At 28.4% G+C, this 22,690-nt stretch overlaps 4 protein-coding genes across 12 annotated transcripts; 1 reads left to right on the forward strand and 3 right to left on the reverse strand.

Annotated features, from left to right (window-relative positions):
- Window positions 1-866: 866 nt before the first annotated feature.
- LOC126866170 (protein Daple) lies at window positions 867-9,352 on the reverse strand. Of its 3 annotated transcripts, XM_050619410.1 has the most exons (24): window positions 9,156-9,350; window positions 8,382-8,490; window positions 8,158-8,246; window positions 7,759-8,068; window positions 7,574-7,687; window positions 7,337-7,497; window positions 7,175-7,256; window positions 6,919-7,097; window positions 6,544-6,797; window positions 6,123-6,457; window positions 5,761-6,042; window positions 5,292-5,398; window positions 5,025-5,216; window positions 4,795-4,945; window positions 4,502-4,684; window positions 4,146-4,433; window positions 3,873-4,073; window positions 3,647-3,792; window positions 3,476-3,568; window positions 3,297-3,360; window positions 3,107-3,215; window positions 2,921-3,027; window positions 2,634-2,831; window positions 1,187-1,723 (listed from the first exon to the last, which is right to left on the reverse strand). In XM_050619410.1, exons 2-24 carry the CDS (start codon window positions 8,430-8,432, stop codon window positions 1,658-1,660), a joined length of 3,762 nt encoding a protein of 1,253 aa, XP_050475367.1. In that variant the 5' UTR covers window positions 8,433-8,490; window positions 9,156-9,350; the 3' UTR covers window positions 1,187-1,657. The 3 variants fall into 3 exon arrangements, 2 of the variants coding, with proteins under 2 accessions (XP_050475368.1, XP_050475367.1); XM_050619411.1 differs by lacking the exons at window positions 1,187-1,723; window positions 2,634-2,831 and adding an exon at window positions 867-899 and having other exon boundaries at window positions 9,156-9,352; XR_007689798.1 differs by lacking the exons at window positions 1,187-1,723; window positions 2,634-2,831; window positions 2,921-3,027 and having other exon boundaries at window positions 3,106-3,215; window positions 3,297-3,355; window positions 3,472-3,568; window positions 9,156-9,352.
- A 347-nt stretch (window positions 9,353-9,699) lies between these two features.
- Window positions 9,700-13,380, forward strand: LOC126866184 (mitochondrial intermediate peptidase). Of its 5 annotated transcripts, none has more exons than XM_050619478.1 (11): window positions 9,700-9,883; window positions 10,179-10,422; window positions 10,516-10,778; window positions 10,878-11,064; window positions 11,147-11,226; window positions 11,311-11,499; window positions 11,593-11,734; window positions 11,812-12,150; window positions 12,237-12,458; window positions 12,543-12,773; window positions 12,844-13,380. In XM_050619478.1, exons 2-11 carry the CDS (start codon window positions 10,285-10,287, stop codon window positions 13,039-13,041), a joined length of 1,989 nt encoding a protein of 662 aa, XP_050475435.1. In that variant the 5' UTR covers window positions 9,700-9,883; window positions 10,179-10,284; the 3' UTR covers window positions 13,042-13,380. The 5 variants fall into 5 exon arrangements, with proteins under 5 accessions (XP_050475435.1, XP_050475432.1, XP_050475433.1 ...); XM_050619475.1 differs by having other exon boundaries at window positions 9,700-9,863; window positions 12,857-13,380; XM_050619476.1 differs by having other exon boundaries at window positions 9,713-9,883; window positions 10,212-10,422; window positions 12,857-13,380.
- LOC126866178 (cullin-4B) lies at window positions 13,362-19,898 on the reverse strand. 3 transcript variants are annotated; one of them, XM_050619438.1, is made up of 11 exons: window positions 19,402-19,898; window positions 18,227-18,590; window positions 17,957-18,145; window positions 17,724-17,870; window positions 17,468-17,654; window positions 17,206-17,398; window positions 16,824-17,125; window positions 16,487-16,717; window positions 16,102-16,380; window positions 15,868-16,020; window positions 13,362-15,792 (listed from the first exon to the last, which is right to left on the reverse strand). In XM_050619438.1, exons 1-11 carry the CDS (start codon window positions 19,703-19,705, stop codon window positions 15,697-15,699), a joined length of 2,445 nt encoding a protein of 814 aa, XP_050475395.1. In that variant the 5' UTR covers window positions 19,706-19,898; the 3' UTR covers window positions 13,362-15,696. The 3 variants fall into 3 exon arrangements, with proteins under 3 accessions (XP_050475395.1, XP_050475396.1, XP_050475397.1); XM_050619439.1 differs by having other exon boundaries at window positions 19,149-19,543; XM_050619440.1 differs by lacking the exon at window positions 19,402-19,898 and adding an exon at window positions 18,962-19,137.
- Window positions 19,899-20,659: 761 nt separating this feature from the next.
- Window positions 20,660-22,470, reverse strand: LOC126866212 (adenylate kinase). The gene is made up of 4 exons (XM_050619547.1): window positions 22,158-22,470; window positions 21,837-22,073; window positions 21,513-21,680; window positions 20,660-21,431 (listed from the first exon to the last, which is right to left on the reverse strand). The coding sequence occupies exons 1-4, from the start codon at window positions 22,272-22,274 to the stop codon at window positions 21,195-21,197; spliced, it is 759 nt and encodes a 252-aa protein (XP_050475504.1). The 5' UTR covers window positions 22,275-22,470; the 3' UTR covers window positions 20,660-21,194.
- Between the last annotated feature and the right edge of the window lie 220 nt (window positions 22,471-22,690).

Here is a 22,690-nt window from a genome sequence, read left to right on the forward strand (position 1 = left end):
AATCTTCCAACGATCACCCCATCGGCTAGTTTTATCATTTTCTCTACATAGGTAACTACATGCTATCTGTATATGTAGAACATATATGCCCCTCCTTAGACTATGATGTCGATGCAAAAAATGTCTCCCTACCATCCCTACTATCTTCACTGTCCTGGTAAACGAGTGGTGGTAAAAGAGACAGAAAGAAGATGCGTTGTAAAAAGCTATCTTACCGCCCCTCGACCTATGCAGCCCCTAGAAGGAACGTACGACCTCTTTACTTCACCATTGGTCCGCACACAGTCAACATTTTTGCAAGTTATCTCTTACAATTCCTCGAATTATCCATAAAATTCGACTAAATTTTTGCTAATTTATTTGACGAGAAAAAGGGGGAAAATTCTGAAGGAATAGTGGTTCCACGTAGAGGTAAAAGTTAATGGATTCATAGTTTTTATTACTTTTTCGTTTTATATGATAGAATATAATAGAATAAAGTTAATATTTTGTAATTAGTTAAATAATATAACAACAATATACACAAGAAATGATATTAATAAATAAAAATAAGCGATAAAGGATAAAATTAAAGATTGGGAAAATGAATTATATTTACAATTAATTTTCTTATTAATATCAGATCTTGATATCATATTCCTAGATAACTAAAAGTGCTCTACTTTATCACTACTAAAAATAGAACAAAAAATAAAGAAATAGAAAAAGCATCAAAATATATCAATTATGTGTACAATTTATTTTCTTACCATTACCATTTCTCACGATGGCGGTAGATGATTCTTCATTTTTTGCTTGGCATCATAGTTCTTTTACTAGTCTAGTCTGCTACTCTTGCTTCTGCCAGCCTTATTTTTACACCCATCCACCCACTACTATTATCACCGCCCTCCCTGTTCCTCCCTCCCGCCATACTATTCCCACTCCATTGGCCTACCTTTACCGCGCCAGTGGAAATAGAGGGAAAGATTTTTATTCTCGTAAATGGAAAAACCAGGCTGGAGAGGGAGGTTTTGCCAGTCAACCGCTGCTGCGAGCGAAATTTTTTGCTTTGCCCCTCGTCGTCGACAAGCTCGTCGAAGGGTACGTTAGGAAAGACAGGGTTGAGGAGTCTGTTGAAGTTTATCTTGCAGATAGATTATATTGTTTGTTTGGATTCTTATCCAGTAAAGATTTGTTTATTGAATTATGCGCCAATTACACATTAAATGATCACATTAGTAATATAAAAACTTTAATATTTTTAACAATGAAATAGAAAAATTTTTGTTAAATAATGGTTAAAGTAATTAGTTATAATTAATAGTAGTTAAATAGTTATATAAAATGAAGAAATATATAGTAAATATCTTATCCTTCTAAATTCAATTTATAAATTCTACTATGCAGTATATATATGCTTCTCTATGTTTAATGCTCTATTTTTTTCTAACAATACGAGTTGAAAAAAAAATATTAACATGATTTATCGATCACCGACATAATTCCTTGGATACGCGTCATATGCAAATTTCTGAAGCCTGAGAAATAATTTAGGAAGGGTTTGAACAGACGGTGGTCAGCTTTTTTTAGTCGGAACCTCTTGTTCCCAACTCGGAAGAAAATAACAAAAAATATTGAGTTACGCGTTCCCCCGACGATGAAACTCGTGAGACTTTCAACCGTGAGACTGTATCAAGGTGCATCGTTCATTTAACCCATTAATTTCTTCAATATTAAAAACCTAGTGAATAAAAGACATAAAAAATTCTCTTCTTCATCGTTATAAAATATATTGATTAAATATATATTCTGTAACAATCAGAAATTTTTAATTTGTTTACTGGTTTTGTAAAGTTTTATATAGATTATAATATTCAATAACGTTTGCAATATAAAACTGTATCCAATTCAAAAAATACTTCTGAAGATGAAAGTTTTCTTTCTTATTAAAAGAAATATATAGAATGTACAGTATTGTGGAGAAAGAAGTAATTAAGTATGGTTAAAACAATGCAATTTTTTAACATTTATAATTCTACTATTTTACGTATTTTATAAATGCGAAGGGCAGTAAAATTAATACAATTAGTTAGCGACTGATGGTTAAAAACTAATTGTACATTGACAATATTTATCGAATATTTAGGTCACCTTAATGCTATACATAGTTGTTACACTGTTTTCAAAAGAGAATACTCTCGCTTTGTTACTTATAGATTGATATACACATATATAGCACATTATTGGTTATTCATCAACCCTTTATAAACGCGCGTCAATATAAATGCATAAGGTTATGCTAATAACCTTAACCTTAAATAATAATAATAAAAGGTTATAATAATAATAAAACGTATTAAAATTACCAAATATTTAAAATAAATATCGAATTTCAAAATAAATTGATAACTTATATTACCCTCATACAAAACTTTCTAGGAACTCGCGAACACTTATATGCGTAAATTAGTACTATATGTCTTTTAAAACATTGGACCATTTATACGGATTTATGCAAAACATTCATTGAATTAAAAAGTAAAAAATCGATAAAGTACAAAATACGATTTTTTTTCGTGGCAAGTACACAAATAGATGGAAGCAGCGTAAGATCATACACAACCATATTCGTACCACACTTGATTACCTACTTTTGAATCTTTGTCTACAGGAGTTTCTATAATTGTTTCTTCTTGCCCTACATCCTTCATTCCACTATTGTTAAGATTGTTTGATTCGTTTATAACTGCTGATACTTTATTGTATATCAGAACCGGTCGTGGTTCTACTTGCACCTCCGATCGCGAAGTTTGTTCCAATAATATAGACCGTCTATCATCTCCCTGTTCCTGTAATATTTATTTCAGATATCCGAAAAATATTCCACTAGAATTAAAAGATAAAAAGATCATAGAACTGTAAATTAATAAATTCATACTGGTACGGTAGTTGATGGTGGTGGAGAATCATCAGTGTAATACACTGTTCTTCTAGTCCCTGGATGACCAAGAGACAATGTATCTGATCCAAGAGCTCTAGTTGATCCTTTAATTGATTTCATAGATTTGTTTTATTAATATTCTTTTATTTTTAACTTATACGTTTCCAATAAGATCATATTTACCTGCTAAACGGTGATCTTCTGTACTAGCGTCAGAGTCATTTCCACCAGATTCTGATTCATAAGGTTTTCCTTCTGAGTTCTTGAGATCTTCCGCCCAAGATCGCCGATTCTAATTTATGCAGAGTTTAAACATAAAATTTATAACATTCATTTGTTTTTGTATTAGATGCTTTTGTATCAATTTGCTTACCTTATTGAGAAACTCAGATCCAACTTTTCGAACTCTTCGAACGAAGTTAGCACCAAATCCTTTTCTTCAATACACATGTAAAGAAGGTATATTACAAATTAAGAAAGTGTACAATTAAAAATATATATTTTAAATTTTTCATAATAAATAAAATTGTATACAAAAGTAAATGGACTTACTTTTTTGGAGTACAACTATCTAACTTTCTATAATGTTCCATTATTTTGTCTTCCAATTTTTCTTTTTGTCTATATAAATGATTCACTTTGTCTCTGTAATAAAAATTATCGCATTAACATATTAGCTATCATAGGAATATTATTTAAATATTGTCATTTTAAAGTACTAACGTATATATTTTTTCTTCCATGTGATAATGTTCTTTATCTTCAAGAGAATGAGTCAAAAGTTCATGATATTGGCTAAACAACAAAGTAATATGATCCATCAACGATCGTCTATCATTATCTAAGCCGGAATTCATATGCAATAACACCTAAAAGGAAATGTGTAAGATAGCAATAAATATATATTAAATGCATTATTAAATAACCCAACATAAACATTTGTTAGTACCTCACATCGTTGATTTAATTTATTAATTTGAAGTTCTAAATTAGAACATCTTTCATCTCTACTGCTAAGCTCGCCTTGCATTTCTGTTAACTTAAGGCTTAGTCGATTCGTTTCAATTTTGTTTTTCCTATAATCCTCTTGTAAATTTCTATACTCCATTTTCAATTTTTCTGTAGCAGTATACAGATTTCTAAAATCATCCTAAAATAATTAAAAAAGTAAATTCGTAATTCAATACAATAATAGTACCTGCCTTTAACATTTGTTTACTACCTTCAGCTTTGAATGTTCTCCTCTCAAGTTATTCAAACTCTTTGCATCATTCACCAATGATTCCTTTTCAGTTTGTAATGTCTTATTTTTTCCTTTCAATCCTTCATAAGATTCGCGTAACATTCTAACTTCATTTTTTACGTCTCGTAAATTTGACTTGAGAGCATCGTGTTCGTGAAAAAGATTTTCATATTCGTTATTTAATTGTTCGTGCAAAGATTGTAAAGTGACTTGATCATGAACCAGTTGGGTGTATATTTGTTGATGAGCACTGCGTTCTTTCAACAACTAGAATAAAAAATGTAATTCTCAATATTCAAAAACATATTTAAAAAAAATTAATTTCAAATACTTACTTCTTCTTTTTCAACAACAAGTTGTGAATTTGCAAGTTGCAAGGCTGTATGTTGTGCTGCTAAAGAATTATTTTGAGACTGTAATGTTGTTATCTGTACTTGAAGTTTCGCATTTTCAGACAGGAGATTTTCCGATGCTACTTGTGCAGCAGCCAATTTCACATTTAAATGTTCCTGTTCTTTCTAGAAGTAAAAGTAAAAAATTATATTGTATATCATTATGTTTTGTAAAATTATGAAAAATATCTTTTTACTTTAATTACCTATACTTTATCTGTACGGCTTCAACATACCTTGAGTGCTTCTACTGTTGCTTCTAGTGTATTATGAATATTATTAGTTGCATTATTCTCGGAATTTGTAGTTTCAGATACTGACTTTTCACAACAGCAGGAATTATTTGATTTTCTTATATAATCGACGACTTCCGGAATTTGCGCGATTCTGTAATTATTAATTAATAATTGACATTTAGTAGCTTCTTTCATATTAAACTTTGTTCAAGAATTTGAAATTTCATTACTTTTTAACAATATTATCCAATGGCAATGACAACAACATGTTATCACTGAGTCCAAGTTTTTCTAGAACTGTATATAATTGTTGAGTATTCAATTTTTCAGCTACTAAATTCGATTGCAGAATTTCTAACGTTTCCCTATCAATAGCTGCTCGTGAATCAAGCTCCTTACTAGATCTTTCAATTTCTTGTAATCTAAAAATAAATAATTTTGCAAAAGATATTCCTATATTAAATAAGCATATATATTTCATGTGAAATACTTTATACCTTGAAATTTGTGTAACAGAATCATGAAGTTCCTGTTCAAGTTGCATTACTTTCCTTTCTAGAACTTCAATACTATTTGTTGCTTTATCTAATGCAACATCTTTTTCCTGAAATTTATTTCGTTAGGTAAAATTTAATTCAATACTTTAAAAAATTAAAATTATAGAATAACTTTTAACAGAAAAATTAGAACATTGTAATTTAGAATATAAACTGAAATATTATAGAATAATATAATCAAAGATAAAGCCACTCAAATTGACTCTCGTGGACAAAGACACTTGTTGCTCCCGCGGACAAATGATGTTGACAATTTTTAAAACAAAACGGTGACAACAGTGATAAGGGAACTGAGCTTATACATGCGTAACTTTAATTTAAAGTAGTAGTTTTAAAAAACTATAGATTAAGAATAAAAAATCACAGAACAATTAATCACACCAGTAAAAATATCTTATAAAATTCATACTTCTATTGTTTCTCGATATCGATGCACATCGCGCTGTGCTATATCTTTCTCTCGTTCTACTGCCACAAGTTTTGATTCAAAATCAAGACACTTGGAATTAATTTCTTTTACGTTATTTTCTATAATTTTTAATTCTTCAACTTTTTGATTGACAAGCTCTAAACTACGTTCTAAATCATCTGCTCGTCTTTGTACGCTTTCCAATAAAGACTGAACTCGTTGTTTTTCTTTCACTGCTGTGTCGCAATTTTTTTCCAGTTCTATCATTTTTGTATGTTGAGTCTAAAAATTGATAAACAAAAAAAAAAAAACGTTAAATATTAAAATATCAAGATACCATACATAGAATTTTTATGATATACTTGGAACTCCTGTTGTTGTTTCTCGGATGACGTCCTTTGATTTTGTAATGAGTTCTGTAATTTTTTGTTTTCTTCGAGTGCTTGCTTCCAAACCAATTCTAAATCCGAATTTTGTTGTGTTAATCTTTCAATATTATCATTTAACGATTCGATCTTCAATTGCAGCTTCTTCTTTTCTTTTTCTAATTCCAACACGCGAGATGAATTTTCATGAAAGGAACTTTCTTTTAAGGAGTCTATTAAATTAACCAATCGACGATTTTCTAATTCAAGTTTCAAAGCCCGTGTTTGTGCATTATTTGTCAATTGTTCAGACAGCCTATTATCAGTATGTGCTAAATAATATACAAATCTACATTATATTTATATACGATCGATAAATAAGGTGTTAATGTATATTAAAAATAATTTTCCTTATTACCTGGTTCTTCAGAATCACTTATAGAACTATCTAAGGCAGCTTCATTTGCAGCAGCTTTCGTTAATTTATGTAATTGAGTGTTTTCTTCAATTAATTCTTGATATTTTTCTTTATCAGCCGCACGTTCCAATGCCATGTCATTCACTAATTGTTTAAATTTAAGAATTTCAGACTCGAGTTCCAGTACTTTATCTGCCCTCCTTCTCGATGAATTTAACTGATCCTCTAGCATTTCCCTAGTCTCTATCAAAACTCTAAAATAAATGAGATAGGGTGATATTTCATATAAAGAAAATATAATGAAATTATATTCGAAATATATGTACAATATATACTATATACTTATATATACTAAACGAAATATATCTAAAATACCTATTATCTTCACGTAGCTCCTCTATGCGTGTTTTATAAAATTCTATATCTGTAAGTTTTTCTTTATATCTTACTACTTCTAATTCCAATCGATCGGCACGATCTGCTCTTTCCATTACCGCATCTAATTCGTCTCTATAAGACTTTGCTGTGCGTGCTTCATGCATTAATTCTTGGTTCTGAACAAGAATAAAAATTTATATATTATTAATACTTACTAAAAAAATTAATATGTACAGGAAATATGATGCTTTACCTCTTGTCTTAATTTGGTTAATAACATCTTATGGCACTCGAGTTCTTCTTTACATTCCAACAATGCTTCTGTTTTTTCTTCTCTGCAAATATATCACAAAAAAAAATAGATTAAGCATAAAAATAACTAAAAATATATATACATAAAAGAGATAATATATACAATTCTTGTCGGTGTTTTCTAACTCTCGATTTGCAGTCAGCCAATTCAACTGCATAGTGATGATTATCATCACGTTCTGATTTAACAACAGGGTTAGATTGTTGCACTTTGTTTATTTCTTCAGCTCCCAAACCTCCGTTTATAACAACATCCCTCCATTTCTGTTATATCAGTAATATTTTATACATTCATAATAAAACATTTTGTTAAAAGATAATATTGATAAAATAAAATTACCTGACGATATAAATCTAGTTCTTGACTAAGCACTCTCATTTTTGCAAATAAATATCTTATATCTAAATTATCCAATGAATCTTCATTAATAACTATGTTTTGATGATCTGTGACCTAGTAAAGTATTGTTAAATTTTGTTATCACACTTAGTGTAGACAATGATATAAAAATCTAGAAAACATACCTGTTTAATACATTCTACTATTGCAAGTTGAGTCTGAACATTTAATGCTTTAATATTAGTGATAAATTTTTCTTTGTTAGGACACTGTACAGCACAACCAAGGAGTAATAATAATAACAATTTCATTTCACCAATAAATGATTGCGGCTCCTTGCCTAAACTTATTATATCTGGTAACTTCAGGATTAAATGACTTAATTCTTCTTCATAAAATTGTTTCATATTATCTACTACGACTTGCAAGTTTTTCATGCGAGTTATTATATTTCCTTTTGAAGGTATTACTGCATTATACAGTGGTTCTGGATCTCTATGAGATATAAAACATGTAAGAATACTAAATATAGATTTTTGTAAGAAAAAAAGTCAAGACAAATTTAAATACATAGAAATACTTACATTTGCAAATATACATTATGTAATAATACACCATCCACCAAATCATTGTAATTGCTTAATAAGTTAGGATCCTCTAAGCAACTGGCGAACTGTTATATAAAAAAGTATATTTCATTAACTAATTCTCATTAATAGGATTAATAATAATAGTCAAAAATCTTTTAAAACTAATATCATGAATCATAGAAAATAAATCATAAAATTCTAGGAAATAAAAAACTTACCCATGTTACTAAAGGTCCACGCAATAGATCATTAATTTCAGAAGATGCCATTCTTACACGCTTTCACGTTAATTATTAAGACAGTACTTAATAAATAACACTACCATTTCTTCGTATAGAAAGATAAAAATATGTAATGTTAGTTTGCAAAATAGTTGAATATGAGGTAGAAAAAAATATTAAATTTTTTAATACAGAATATGTACTCGAGAATGCATTTAATTCTTTCGTAGATGAAATATCTATGTATAATACTTTTTAATTTTACGTCTCCCTAAATTTTAAACTTGGTGAAGTGTAATAAATTATATAATATTAATTTCTTTAGAAGAATTGTACATTATATATGACAGAATATACTAATATATGCAGACAAATTTAAAAAGATCATAGTTTTATAAATCTAAATATTTTTTCAAGTTTGCAATTTAGGTAAAAAATAAATTATCGACATATAATTAATTGTGCATCTGTGTATATACATTAATATAATTGAAGGATTTTGTTATTCCAAGTAACAAATTATTAGCCTCATAATTAATTTCAAACGACGCTAATTAATTTAATATTTCAATAACTTTATCATACAAGATTTCATCTATTCCTCGATATTTATTCAGTAGTCACACTTTATGTATATTTTACTATAGATGCAACTTAAAAGGGAATATAACCACATAATTCTATATGCACATTCGATATAAAATATATCGTTTCAATTTTACAACAGAATTATTTAATATATTATCGATATTTATATTATCGATATCGAACCTTATGAAACATCGTGTGATTTTTACAAACACTAAATTAAAACGATCAAGTATTTATGTATTAACTGATATTAGGTTACGGTTACACTGGTGCGTATTCGAATGACTAGCTCCTCGTTCATATACATACTTCGACCGTATATGAACAACAAAATGGATGGATATTTGGACGATCAGTTTTGTGGTACATACTATATATATAAAATGGACATAGATTCGTAGATTCTTACTATCTCATGGACAATTCTTTTCGTGGACAGTCCTATTAAAAGTGATAGATTAGAGCGGGAAGAATGAAATCTTTATTTTAAAAGAGGAGTATATCATAATTTGTTTCAAGATCTGTTGAATCAACCGAATCGATTCCAAGAATATTTTAGATTGAATATAGAAACATTTTTTTATATTCTATGTGGGTGGAACTAAAGAAAAATTTAATAAATAATCGGACAAAAAAATTAAATTGATTTGAATAACGTATACGGATAAATACGGATGACATTGGACGACCAATGGCGAGCAGTATAATGTACAACCATTGATTTTAACGCGTTTGATTCGTTGATGAACGAATATAAGCTACACTGGTTACTAGAGTGTATTCGGACTTTCAGACTGACTCGGATAACTATAGTTCGGTGTGATATAAATAACGTAACCGTGGTAGGGCTCTGGCTCTGTTTGTAGCCTTAATTATAATAAAATCATCGTACGTATAACCTCTTGCATGTATGTTATTGTTCTTTAATAGAAATTTAATTGTAACCTTATCTTATTCTAAATTTTGAAAATATCTGTCATTTTATTAATACATGCAAATAAAAACAAGTCAAACTATCAAACTAATTACATATATGTAACATATAATAACTAAGGCATATATGTATATTCGTGAAACAAAGTTATAACGATTTTTTAATAATAATTCTTTTTATTTTTTTATATTTTTATATTTTTCTTTACATTAGCATACTGCTTTTTATTTTTTGGATAAACGTCCCAATTTCACGTTTTATCATTACAGCATGCCAACTGATTATTTGAATGTTGTTTGAAGGTTTCAACTTTCATTATTTTTGAATGAACATTATAATTTCTACCAGTATAAGATATTTAGTAGATTATGAAAGATGATTCAAGTATTAAGAAAACAATTTTCAAGAAATTGTAAAAGACACAGAAATGTTAATACATGGTCATCTCTAGCAACAGCATTCAATTCCATTAGTAAAGAAAAATATGGTTTTGATTTCTTAAAAAAGGAAACTGTGAGTAATTTTTATTTCTTATGATATCTATAGCTATTTTAAACAATATATTAAAAGTTTTAAAATTCTTCTGTATTGCTATTGTATATATAGGGACTATTTGGAATACCTGAGTTAAAGACATCAGAAGGATTTAATATTTTAAAAGACCAAGCAATATCTCAAACAGATGCACTTATAACAGAATCTATAAGTCAAAATAGAAAACGAAAAATGGTGGAAATTTTTGATGATATGTCTGATACGTTATGTAAAGTTGCAGATTTAGCAGAGTTCATTAGAGTTGCACATCCAGAAAAGCAGTTTGTTACAGCTGCAGAGAATACTTGTCTATTTGTTAGTGGTATTGTAGAGAAGTAATTACCTTTTTGTAAAAACTATATAATCAATCAATATTTATATTATTTTTAAACACTATCTTTAAATAATATGAAAATTACTTAAAAATTTGTCAGGTTAAATACTCATCGTGAATTGTATAATGCATTAAAACATGTTGTGTACAATGGAGATACTCAAGAAACATCTCTAGTGGATAAACATGTTGCAACATTATTCTTGTCTGATTTTGAATTATGTGCTATTCATTTACCAGAGTCTATAAGAGAAAAAGTTGTACAGTTGAATTATTATACGTTACAAGTATATATTATAATATTACATTGTATTACATTATGTTTGTCAACTTTTTATATGTTTGTCAACTTTTATTTTTTGAACATAGGTAGGCCAGAAATTTATGGCAGGTACTAGTAATCCAAGAGCAGTAGATGCTAATTTTGTTCCACTTAATGTAAGGCAATAGTAAGTATTGCAATTAAATAATTTTGAAAATAACAACGTATTTCTTTCATATGAGATTTGAATATTTTTTTAAATGTTTCACAGTTTCACACAGAAAGATAATAAAATACATGTTCAAGGACTTTATGTAGATTCTCCTAATAATCTTGTTAGAGAAACAGCATATCGTATATTTCTATATCCTGATGAAGAACAAGAATATCTTCTACAAGAACTTTTGAACTCCAGACACATTTTGGCTAAACTATGTGGTTTCCCATCCTATGCTCACCGGTAGTTTCAAACATTTGTTGATACAAATGAAATTAATTAAAACTAGCTAACATTAGCTATATTTATTATGTATTAAAAGTGAATAATTTATAGAGCTGTTAAAGGAAGTACTGTAGAAAGACCTGAAGTAATATATGAATTCCTTAATATTTTAAATAATAATCTAAAACTTAGAGCAATGCAAGATTTTAATGAGATGCAAAAGATGAAAGACGCTGAATCGCCTGTAAAACAGGTTTACCAAATTTATTAAATTATGAAAATAAATTACACTATCTTCTGTTTTTAAACATTTTTATTTTTCGTATGTAGAAAATAATGCCGTGGGATACAGCATATTTCACAACAAAAGCAAAAAGGACTTGGTTGAATATGTCCATTACTGAATTTGCTCCATATTTTTCACTTGGTGCTTGCATGGATGGCATTAACATATTAATACAAGCATTGTATGGCATTCGATTGGAGTATGTACCAGTTTTATGTGGTGAAGTTTGGGCAAGCAATGTACATAAAATTGCTGTAATAGACGAAAATGAAGAGGTTTTGGGTTATATATACTGTGATTTCTTTGAAAGAGAAGGGAAACCTAATCAAGACTGTCACTTTACGATTAGAGGTGGAAGGCAACTTCCAGATGGATCTTATCAAGTATAGCTTAAACAAATAAGAAATATATAAAATATAAAATATTAATTTAACAAAATTTTAATCACTATTCAAATATTTGATTTCAGAATCCGATAGTAGTATTAATGTTATCATTGCCAGTTCCAACATGGTCAAAACCATGTTTACTTACTCCTGCCTCTGTAGAAAATTTATTCCATGAAATGGGCCATGCATTACATTCTATGTTAGGTAGGACAAAATACCAACATGTAACTGGAACCAGATGCAGCACAGATTTTGCAGAGGTTCCAAGTGTTTTAATGGAATATTTTGCAAGTGATCCAAGAGTAAGTTATATTCTTGCAACTTAAATAATTATTAAATGAATTTTATTTTTTTGATCATATGACATGTATTATGATATCTATTAGGTTGTATCCACGTTTGCTAAACACTTCCAAACTTTGGAACAAATACCAATAACATTATTAGATAAATTATATGCCTCAAAGAACATATTTTGTGCTTCTGAATTACAAAATCAAATATATTATAGCATGTTAGATCAAGTTTATCACAGTGCCCCATTAGAAAAGCCATCAACCGAAATTTTAAAAGAAATACAGGGTAAATACTATGAACTTCCTTATGTCGAAAATACAGTACGTATTTTTTGCCATTTTTAATTTCTATAATAAAAGAATCTTCATTTATTTATGTTATAAATTGAAGATTTTATTTGCAGGCATGGCAATTAAGATTTTCTCATCTAGTTGGATATGGTGCGAAATATTACTCCTATTTAGTATCTCGAGCAATTGCTTCTTGGATATGGCAAACATACTTTCAAGCAGATCCCTTCAATCGAACGGCAGGCGATCGATATCGAAAGGAATGTTTAGTACATGGAGGTGGAAAACCGCCTTCTAAATTAGTATCTGACTTCTTGAATAAGGAAGCTAGTGCTAGTAACTTCGCAAAATCTTTGCTTTTCGAAATCGACATAAAAATGGAGCATGTAGAAAAATTAAGAGGATAAGAAGGCCGATCGAAAATAACATTTAGAAAGGTATCTTTTCAAAAAATAAAATATTTATAAACTATTTTTATAAAAGTAAAATAAGATTTTGTAATAAAATGCTTATGAAGTATGATACATTTAAAATAAATATTTCGATCATAATTCTAAAAACATAAATAATTTTATAATATGATATATTATCTTGTAAATAAAATGTAAATAATCAATGTATCATGCAAAAAACATAATTTGAGTTTTTTTCTTTTATTTTATTACAAGTATGGAATCTTACCCTATTTACAATCTTGATAAATCTACGTACGATTACACAAAAATAAGTTTTTCAACGTAATACAGAGGAAACGCAGTATAAGGTAGCTTATAAGAACATTCAATATTTATACAATTTATTGTTTAATATTGTTCAATTTCAAAACAATCGTTGACAATTTTGCTTTAAATAGTAAAAAAAGCCTTTTAGGATATTGTTAAAAAATATTGAATAAAATAAGAAAATTCTAATATAACAATAATAATTTTTTTTCTCTGTTTCTTAAAATGACTTCTGGTATGAGTTTACCATGTACTGCGTTTGAGATGATTTTAATTTATATTAAAACTCTCCATCAGGACTTCCATTAAAATTAGCTAAAGATTCATTAACATTCTTTTTCATGTTTATACAAAATTCCATTAATAAGCTATTTCGTAATTACATCGACGTAAAACGACTGAACAAGCCACTGGATGATTCAAATCTTATTGATAGTATTAATAATATTTCTTCTTCAATCGATCTCTACATTACGAAATTCTGTTTACTTTTTTTCTGGAAGTGTTTTCTTATATAATTCATGGAATATAATTAGATATTTGTATTCACAAAAAAGCACTGGACCTTTTTTTTTTACAATAATCTGTCTTCGTTTTCAGATTACACTAAAAGAGACAGTAAGAAATTCTGTATTCGATTTAATATATGTATAGTTACAGTAATTTCATTTATATTTTATCTTCCTAGAAATTTTATTTTGCACAGCATTTACATGAATTATAAATTATTTCTTTAACAAGCATTTGTGAAATAACCTTGTAATACAGAGTTACTAAAGAATAATAATAATTAATTTACATAACAATGAAGCTTATATTGAAAATCATATAAGTTATTAGGAGGACAGCATATATTTTTAAGTTTTTTGATACTCTTCATAGAGCATAGTTATAAAGTACAACACAGCATAGTATTGAAATATGTAAATTTTAAATAAAATTAAGAAATCGCATGTTTTTAATTAATTTGAACATCATACTATGAGTAAAGCAAGTTGGCAACTAGTCATAAATAATTTGTATCACATTAATTTTCAACTTTTATATAAAGATAGGAAACACATACATTTTTATAAACTTGTATTTTTATCAAGCTACACTTAACTCAAAAGATATGTAAAAAGTAATTAACTATCATATTATTGTATTCTTGTCGAAATAGTTATCATAATTTTATGGTGAAAATTGTAAAGTTAGTGGCAGAGCATTTATTATTTTATAATAATATGAAACACTTTTTACTGCTTCCTTTTTATATTATTCAAAACAGGAAAAATTATCTATTGGTACAGAAAATTGTATTTAAAAATATCAATTCTAGTAATATGCACTTTATAAATAAAACATGTACTATGCTTGCAGAGTATTTCATATTATTATCAAATTTTTATTATAAATTTACACATACATATTGCTTTACTATTGTTTTGACAAAAATGGACATCATTTGTACAAATTATGCATTTTCCCCTTATTTATAAACTCTGTATTATAAGGTAATGTACAAAAATTTGTTATAGAAATTCATAATATTATGTTCTTAATAAGATTTCTTCAAACATTTTGGCGTTCATTTTTTCAATATGCACATACTGTAGTGTTTTATGTCTTTCTTTTCGACATTTCTAAAATTCTATAATGAAGTATTTTTTATTCAATACACGAACCTTTATTTTATAATGTATTTCCCACTTGTTTAAAATTATTTCAATGACCAATACGTTCGACATTCCACAGTACATAATATCTTTCATTTGCTATAAATTACGCATTTTTATTCACTTTCGATCATCGTATTTTTAATTCTTAGAATATTCTTATTATGTTATTTTCTTAAATCCGTATGCTGTTAAAAATTGTTCTGCATATAAAACGGTTGATATATTTTTTAAATGCTGTATCAGTTAAGATATTTTGCACATGGTCCTTTTTTAGCGAAATCCAGAAACAAAAGAAGAATAACAATGGTAAAGCACTAGTTGAAAGAGGATCTTAATTGTCCAGTATTCATTACGCACTATAAAACCAAATTAATAGAGTCCACTCTAAATTTTTTTATCAACTGACCACATGATGCAACATTGTACCAACATTCAATCAGTTTTAAGTTTTCCATTTTTTCCTTATTTAATATGTCACATTCACAATAGGCAAACACCAAAACAAATTGGTTTTTTGCTATGAAACACAGTGACCACCCAGCCTAAAATGACTTTGGCATTTGGTTCAGGTTATGCAACGTAATTGTACTCGTTTGCATTATCTTTATCTCGTTCCATGTAATCCCTATCTATGAGAGATTCAATTCTTTTCTTCAAATCTGCAGGCTGAAAATAATTTTCACACATAATTAAACGTACACAGATATTTAGAATATATCATTTTATGAGTTAATGACATACCTTTACAGGAAACTTGAGCTGATTGTACAGTTCACTAATCAACAGATTGTGCGAAAGTGTTTTTCTCATTTTCATAATTCTAACAATAGCTGCATCTATCTGATATTGTCTATCTTGATAGACTCTTTCCTCTGTAGCTTTTTGTTCCTCGTTCTGAAGAAGGATAAATAAGTAAGCAATATATTGTTGAAATTTACATTACACGAAAAAAGTAATCAAAGAACTATTCTATACCGTTTCTTTCATTTGTATTTGATTTATTTTAATCCTGAATAATTTATTTGTAAAGTCTGCGTTAAAAACAAATCTATCATTATCTGCAACATCTCTTCCTCTTGGATTTTTTTGTAACACTCTGGCTTTGCCACAAGCTAAGGATTGTAGAGTTCTCCTAAGTTCACCATCTTCTATATTTGTTGCTGCTTTTATATCTTCCAAAGACAAGTTATCAGCATCATTAAATAAGATTAACACCAATGCTTGAAACAAAGAAACTTGGAGTTCCTTATTACCCTGTTTTGACATTTAAGCAAAATGTTTTTATGGAATATATATTATTTAATATATACTATTTAATGTGACTATGTAATAAACATTTATTACAATACATAAACAATACCTGATTAAACCAAGCTTTTAATACACAATGCCCCAAAGTAGGTTGCCATTGTAATTTTCTACCGCTATGTTTTCCCAAATAGAATTTATTAAATACATCTTGATACTGAACCATTTCTGGGGGTAATGTTACTTCCATTACAGGATATGTTGGCCAATAACCCATTGTAAGTATTGAAACAGTTAAATCCAAATTACTAGCAGATAATTCGCTTTGCAAATTTCCTGCATACTAATCCACAGTATAAAATTGTACAATTAATTAATAAATACGTAATACATACTCAATATGCATTTTAAGTTGACAATATATAATTGAATATAAATATAATACTTACCTGTTTAAAAGCAATATTAATATCTTTACTAAGTTCCATATCTTTAAACATCCCTTCCAATTTACTGGTAAAGCCACCACCACATTCTTGTTTCAATTTAGATAACATGGATTTTTCAGCATCAACAGAAGCTGATTTACCAACTAACAAACGTTTGGCCAAATCTTTTTTATAGAATGCCTCGAATACATCTTTTCCATGTATAAATCTGAACAATACCATGATTTTATCTAATAATCTTTCTAATTCTTCTTCTGTCGCTTCTTTATTACCCGCCCTTAACTTGCAATCAACAAATTTCGCTGTAGGTACAGAGATAAATTAATTAACGATAGATAACACAAACAATAAATACTATTGTTTCATTAAGGAGGCTATATACCTATTAATTCAGCAGGTTTGTTCGCACGTTGATTAATAAAGGCTTCAAAAGCTTCTTTTAAACTATTTGCAAATTTTTCATTCTTATGAAAACATGTATTAACTATATTGTCCATTTTATCTTTGAAATCTAAGAGTTCCTGAACCATAGTTTTATCTTTCTCTGGATCTATAACTATGGTTTTACCTTTTTTCTGTGAACAAAAACAAAAAGTGTATCTACTCAATTTTCATAGAGTAACATTTAAAAATTCGTAAAATACCTTAATATAAGAATTAAAATTTAGACAAAGTTCTACAAGGCCGTTTTTCACTCGACTATATAAATTATAAAGTAAAGATAAATCATTAATTCTATTTTCATCCAGCAAACCACTTAATCCTTTTTGTAAAATGCTAGTAATATGTTCAGATAATAACTGCTTTTCCACTGTGTGTATCAAAGACCACCTATAACAAATGAACAATGACATCATAGTTACAATATCAAATATCAATATATTAAAAGTAAATACTTACTTTGTAGATGCATCGAGGTAATGTAACAAACGTTCGTTTTCCTCTTGAAGCCGTTTGTCTACGTGTGCTAAGTACTCAGGAACATCGTGTTCATTCATCAGTCGTTGACCTTCAGCAGCATATAGTCTTTCAGTAGCAACCAAAAATCTATAAAAATCAAAATATAATCAATAATGAAAAATATAGCGTACATATTATTTCAATTTGTGTTGATATTAAACAGAAATTCATACTTAGTTTCAAAGGCATCTTGGTAGATTTGTAGATCTGATAGCATTCTTAATAAAGACTTAAGAAGTGTTCTATCCACTGTATCACCTTGACGCTCTTTTTCAATAAGCATAAGTAATCCTTCCACTGTACGTGTTTGAACTAAGTTATTCAGAACAATATACACTCTAAACAAATGTAAACCCATATCCCTAAAACAACAGAAATATTAGGTAATGTGCATAAAGAATGTTTCTAATCATTTTTAATATTCAAAAAATTTGTAAACATACCAAATAGATAAAATACTTGGATTTTGTAATACATATGTTCTATCCAAATATAGAAAAATACTTCTGATCATAATCATTTGTCTGCAATGTGATTGCCAACATTCATTCATTTTTTTTAAGAATATATGCCTGTCCATTGATTCTGCTAAAAACTGTTCTATATTTGCTTGTACATGAGCTTCTGTTAACCTTGTTAACTTTGTATATAATGTAGATGCCATCTTATGATTACACATATTTTCAACTGCCTGATAAAGCTCTTCTAATGAATAACGAATACTTTTGCTGGTCTGGATTGCAATTACAGCTTCTTGCAACTTCTCCCATGTTTGCTCTTGGTAATTTTCAGGCAATTTTGGTTTATCTACAATGTACAAATAAAATGTACAATTTTTAATATATCTTTATATACAAATATTGTTCTTAAAAATGTTGTTATATATACAATGTATATAAATAATTTATATACATATATACATTACTAATATACAATAATTCATATATATATAATTTTCTTTGATAAAATTTAATGAAATTCTGTAATAAAATTAACATGTATGTTACAAATCTTATATCCAGTTAATCACACATATAGTGAAATTAATACAGTACAAATGTTTAATTATTAATTTAATATATTTTTATAAATATCACACACTGATCTTCCTTAGAAATAATTTATTTTAAAGGAAGAAAAAATAAAAAAGCCGAGAAATAAAATAAGATTATAATTACATTCTGATATTTCACTACTTTGTCATTGTTCAAATATTCTGTTCATAATTGTTTCTAATTAGTCATCTACAATAATCTATAAAATTAAAGACGCAAATGTATGAGATGATATTTTTAATTAATTACACAACCATTGGTAATCTGAAACTTCTAGTAAAAGCATAAAAAAACAAATAACGCGCCTTACAAACGTTTATCCATTTCGGTTTTTCATGATGTCAAGTTAGGTTATGTCAGTTTAGTTTTATTAATCGCATTTATGACTAATTTGGTCTCGGCTACGTAACGTGGGCTGAAAGAGTGTCACAAAAGTACTAATGTCGTATTAAAAATAATGTCGCAATTCACGAAGGCATATTGCCAACCATAAATTACACCACGAATCTTCACGAATGGTAGCAGCTGATTTTGAGGTTAGGATGTCCCATGGTCTTGCTTACTTTTGAAGTTTTTGATGACGAGCTTTCTAGCTGTACCAGGTTTCGCGTTTGCCAAACTTGGTGAAATCTTGTTGACGCCGTTTGGATTCCCAACGGTTAAAGCCGAGAAATTGGCCCTTTTTTGAGTATCAGTTGTGGTTGCAGCCGTATCCGTCATGTTTTCAATCTCGTTGATCTCCGTGACCGCAACGGCGGACAGCTTGCTGCGTTTTGCAGCACCAAAGTTTAACACCGCTGCGTGATCAGCGGCCGTCCTCTTCACCTGTGCTGTGGCTAGAACCTGAGTCCCCCCGAGCCTAGACATATGCGTGCATCACTCGGCCACCGGCCCTCAGCACACGGAAAACACAGTTTTCCACTGAGAAACTGAAAGAATTCTCCCTCTCCGTTCTACCTCTTTATCCCTCTGTTCGACAAGCGGAAAAACTTATTTATCCCGTCCCAAACCCTGCTTCTGACGAAACTCACGAACAATTGGCAATCTGTGCACATGCGCGATACATTTACGCGGCGCTCTCCATTCGCTTACCGCGCATTTTTAACCGTTACAATTTCCTTTATACTTTTTCATATACATTTTATTGCATAAAGTTACATTTTACATTTTTTTCGAAAGAAATCACATCAAATACTTCAGTATATTAGAAATTTTATTCTATATTCAGATATACATTCATTTCTTAAGGTGGGAATAGTGTACTAATATATATTTGAGTTACTTTGAATTATATGGAAAATAGGCTTTCAAAATATACATTGCATCTGATTTTATAGCCATCTTGGAAAGTTACCCATATCTAATTGTAAGAATACATAGGCGTCTTTATGTTTCCAGTGTATTAATAATGTATTTTAAAATTTGTTATTTTCTGTTCATATATTTTTTTATTTAAATAAAATGCCTCTACTCAAAATATATAAAAACATTTGTGCGTACAAAATTTATACGCATAATTTTATATATATATATATATATAAATAATATATATATATATAATATATATATATATATAAATAAATGAAACACTTCGTTAAAACTGTTTAATATTTTAAAATGCAGTGTTTTTTTTTATCATTCATGTTAACAAATCATGTTCTTATTAAAATCTTACATAAGAAATCACATTGAAGTAAATTTCTTTAAAAATTTTGTGTTATTTATATTTACATCACTTATATTTAAATATCTTAATTATTGGATAGATTTTTTCTCTTGTACTAAAAAAAGTTCCAAAACATAATCTTCGATTATAAAAAGTCTAAGGAATGATATATATATTTTATGCAGAGAATGTTACAAGTCTTACGAAATGTATGTCTCAAAGAAATACAGTAAAAAGAAATGAAAATATACTCTATAACAGTATTTAAGTAAGTAAATCATGTCTTCCATTATATATACATATGTTATTCTCTTATGCACTTAAATGGTTTTACATATCAAAGTATTATATCAAACTTGTTCTATTATTAAAATGTGTGCATTTGACTTATTAGCTTGTAATAGTTCTTTTTAAAACATATACATTATTTGCAATTTAACCAATGCAGTATGCACTTTTATTTTCTCTTCTTTTGTTTAATGTTTCATTTAATGTACTCTATATTAGTTGTTCAAAAAATACACATTGTACTGACTATAAGTAGCGTAAATTATTTTTAAATGGGAAATCATATACCTAGATTACTAACTTCAGTTAAAAGTCATTTTGATACTAAAGCTTTTTTCAATTAACTACATATTGCCTTTAGTTTACAAGAGAAAAACGAGGTATATTTCTTTATTCAACATTTTAAAAGAGCCAACTGAAGAAACCTTTTTTTTTCTCTTCTTTAGTTGTTTTTAGGAAAATGTGGTCAATGTCTTTAAAAACGTTTTTAGGAGATTGAGCTGCATTAACATAATAATGAACCCCTTGTAAAGTATAATAATCAATCAAAGGTTGAGTTTGTGTATGATATGTTGCTAATCGTTTCTTCAATGTTTCTGCATTATCATCAGATCTTTTAATTAATGGCTCTCCAGTAATCTATTAACAAAATATTGTTTAATATATTTTTTAATTTCATATGTAAGTTGTAATTTAATAAAAATAATCATTATTAGTTACATCATCTTTCATATGTTCTTTAGGAGGAGAAAATTCTTCATGGTACGATCTGCCACTTGCAGGATGTATTAAACGACCTGTGATTCTCTTTATCAACAAATTATCATCAATTCCAAATTCTACCACAGCATCTAACTTGGTTTGTCTCTTCTTTAACATTTCATCAAGCTGTTGTAATAGAAAAGAAATGAATTTTAATAAAAAATATCAAAATCTTACCTCAATGTCATTTCAAGGTTATCGATAATCTTCTCAAGTTGAACAAAAACAAATTGTTATTAACTTCAGTCCATTAAGATATCACTATGAAGATATCAAGCTTACTTTTTCAGCTTGTGGTACACTTCTAGGAAAACCATCCAACAAAAAACCACGTTTACATTCAGGTTTATCTAGATTACTATCAATCATATTAACTACAAGATCATCACTGACTAATTTACCATCATCTATTACTTTTTTAATTTCTGTTCCAATAGCGGATCCAGAATTAATTTCTGCTCGAAGCATGTCACCTGTAGATAGATGACATACACAGTATCGTTCTTTCAATAGCGGTGCCTAAAATACAATCAGTATTCGATTAAACAATTAAATGTTTTAAAACTATTACATCCAAATTTGCGTAAAAAGAATTAATTTCACCTGTGTACCCTTACCGCAACCAGGTGGTCCTAATAAAACTGCATTAATTCCTCTACTCGGTACATCTTTTGAAACTTCTGAAATTTCCTTTGGCACTGCTTCTGCACGCGGAGCCATTTTTTTGTTATCGCTAACTTTTTTAGTAAAATTGTCAGAAATTTACGAAAACGATTATATTAAAGATTACTATCAAGAATATAAATCACTGTTATACACAACGTGTCCAACAAATATGCACCATAAATTCCTCTGATTCTTCCAAAAGAATGTAGCGCAATGATTCGTCCTTTGTACTATGTATATACATACAACACTTACCTCATCTATCGTTCTAAATTCAAATTAATATCGATTTAAATCAAATTAAATCGATTGTACAAATTTAAATTTAAATTTCGATTTCAAACATTCTAAAATTAATTTTAATCGTGTTCATTAACGGATAGAGAGTCTTAATAATCCCTACAACATTTACTAAAGAATATGAATCTGACAAAATATAAGATAGTATTTTATACACATAGCCATATTCA

This window comes from Bombus huntii, chromosome 5, assembly GCF_024542735.1.
Source record: "Bombus huntii isolate Logan2020A chromosome 5, iyBomHunt1.1, whole genome shotgun sequence".
Classification (NCBI taxonomy): Eukaryota; Metazoa; Arthropoda; class Insecta; order Hymenoptera; family Apidae; genus Bombus; species Bombus huntii.

What these genes read in the sequence shown, in the direction of transcription:
- LOC126866184 (XM_050619475.1), top strand. Translation starts at nt 10,285, where the DNA reads ATGATTCAAGTATTAAGAAAACAATTTTCAAGAAATTGTAAAAGACAC. An exon ending in CCACTTAATGTAAGGCAATA is followed by an intron (nt 11,227 to 11,310) that starts GTAAGTATTGCA and finishes AATGTTTCACAG; the next exon opens with TTTCACACAGAAAGATAATA. An exon ending in TTCCTTATGTCGAAAATACA is followed by an intron (nt 12,774 to 12,856) that starts GTACGTATTTTT and finishes TTTTATTTGCAG; the next exon opens with GCATGGCAATTAAGATTTTC.
- LOC126866178 (XM_050619438.1), bottom strand. Translation starts at nt 19,705, where the DNA reads ATGTCTAGGCTCGGGGGGACTCAGGTTCTAGCCACAGCACAGGTGAAG. An exon ending in CAAGATGCCTTTGAAACTAA is followed by an intron (nt 17,871 to 17,956) that starts GTATGAATTTCT and finishes TGATTTTTATAG; the next exon opens with ATTTTTGGTTGCTACTGAAA. An exon ending in CAAACCTGCTGAATTAATAG is followed by an intron (nt 17,126 to 17,205) that starts GTATATAGCCTC and finishes CTGTACCTACAG; the next exon opens with CGAAATTTGTTGATTGCAAG.
- LOC126866170 (XM_050619410.1), bottom strand. Translation starts at nt 8,432, where the DNA reads ATGGCATCTTCTGAAATTAATGATCTATTGCGTGGACCTTTAGTAACA. An exon ending in CATAATGTATATTTGCAAAT is followed by an intron (nt 8,069 to 8,157) that starts GTAAGTATTTCT and finishes TATATCTCATAG; the next exon opens with AGATCCAGAACCACTGTATA. An exon ending in GATATCGAGAAACAATAGAA is followed by an intron (nt 5,399 to 5,760) that starts GTATGAATTTTA and finishes AATAAATTTCAG; the next exon opens with GAAAAAGATGTTGCATTAGA.
- LOC126866212 (XM_050619547.1), bottom strand. Translation starts at nt 22,274, where the DNA reads ATGGCTCCGCGTGCAGAAGCAGTGCCAAAGGAAATTTCAGAAGTTTCA. An exon ending in GTTGCGGTAAGGGTACACAG is followed by an intron (nt 22,074 to 22,157) that starts GTGAAATTAATT and finishes ATTGTATTTTAG; the next exon opens with GCACCGCTATTGAAAGAACG. An exon ending in GTGTACCACAAGCTGAAAAA is followed by an intron (nt 21,681 to 21,836) that starts GTAAGCTTGATA and finishes CTATTACAACAG; the next exon opens with CTTGATGAAATGTTAAAGAA.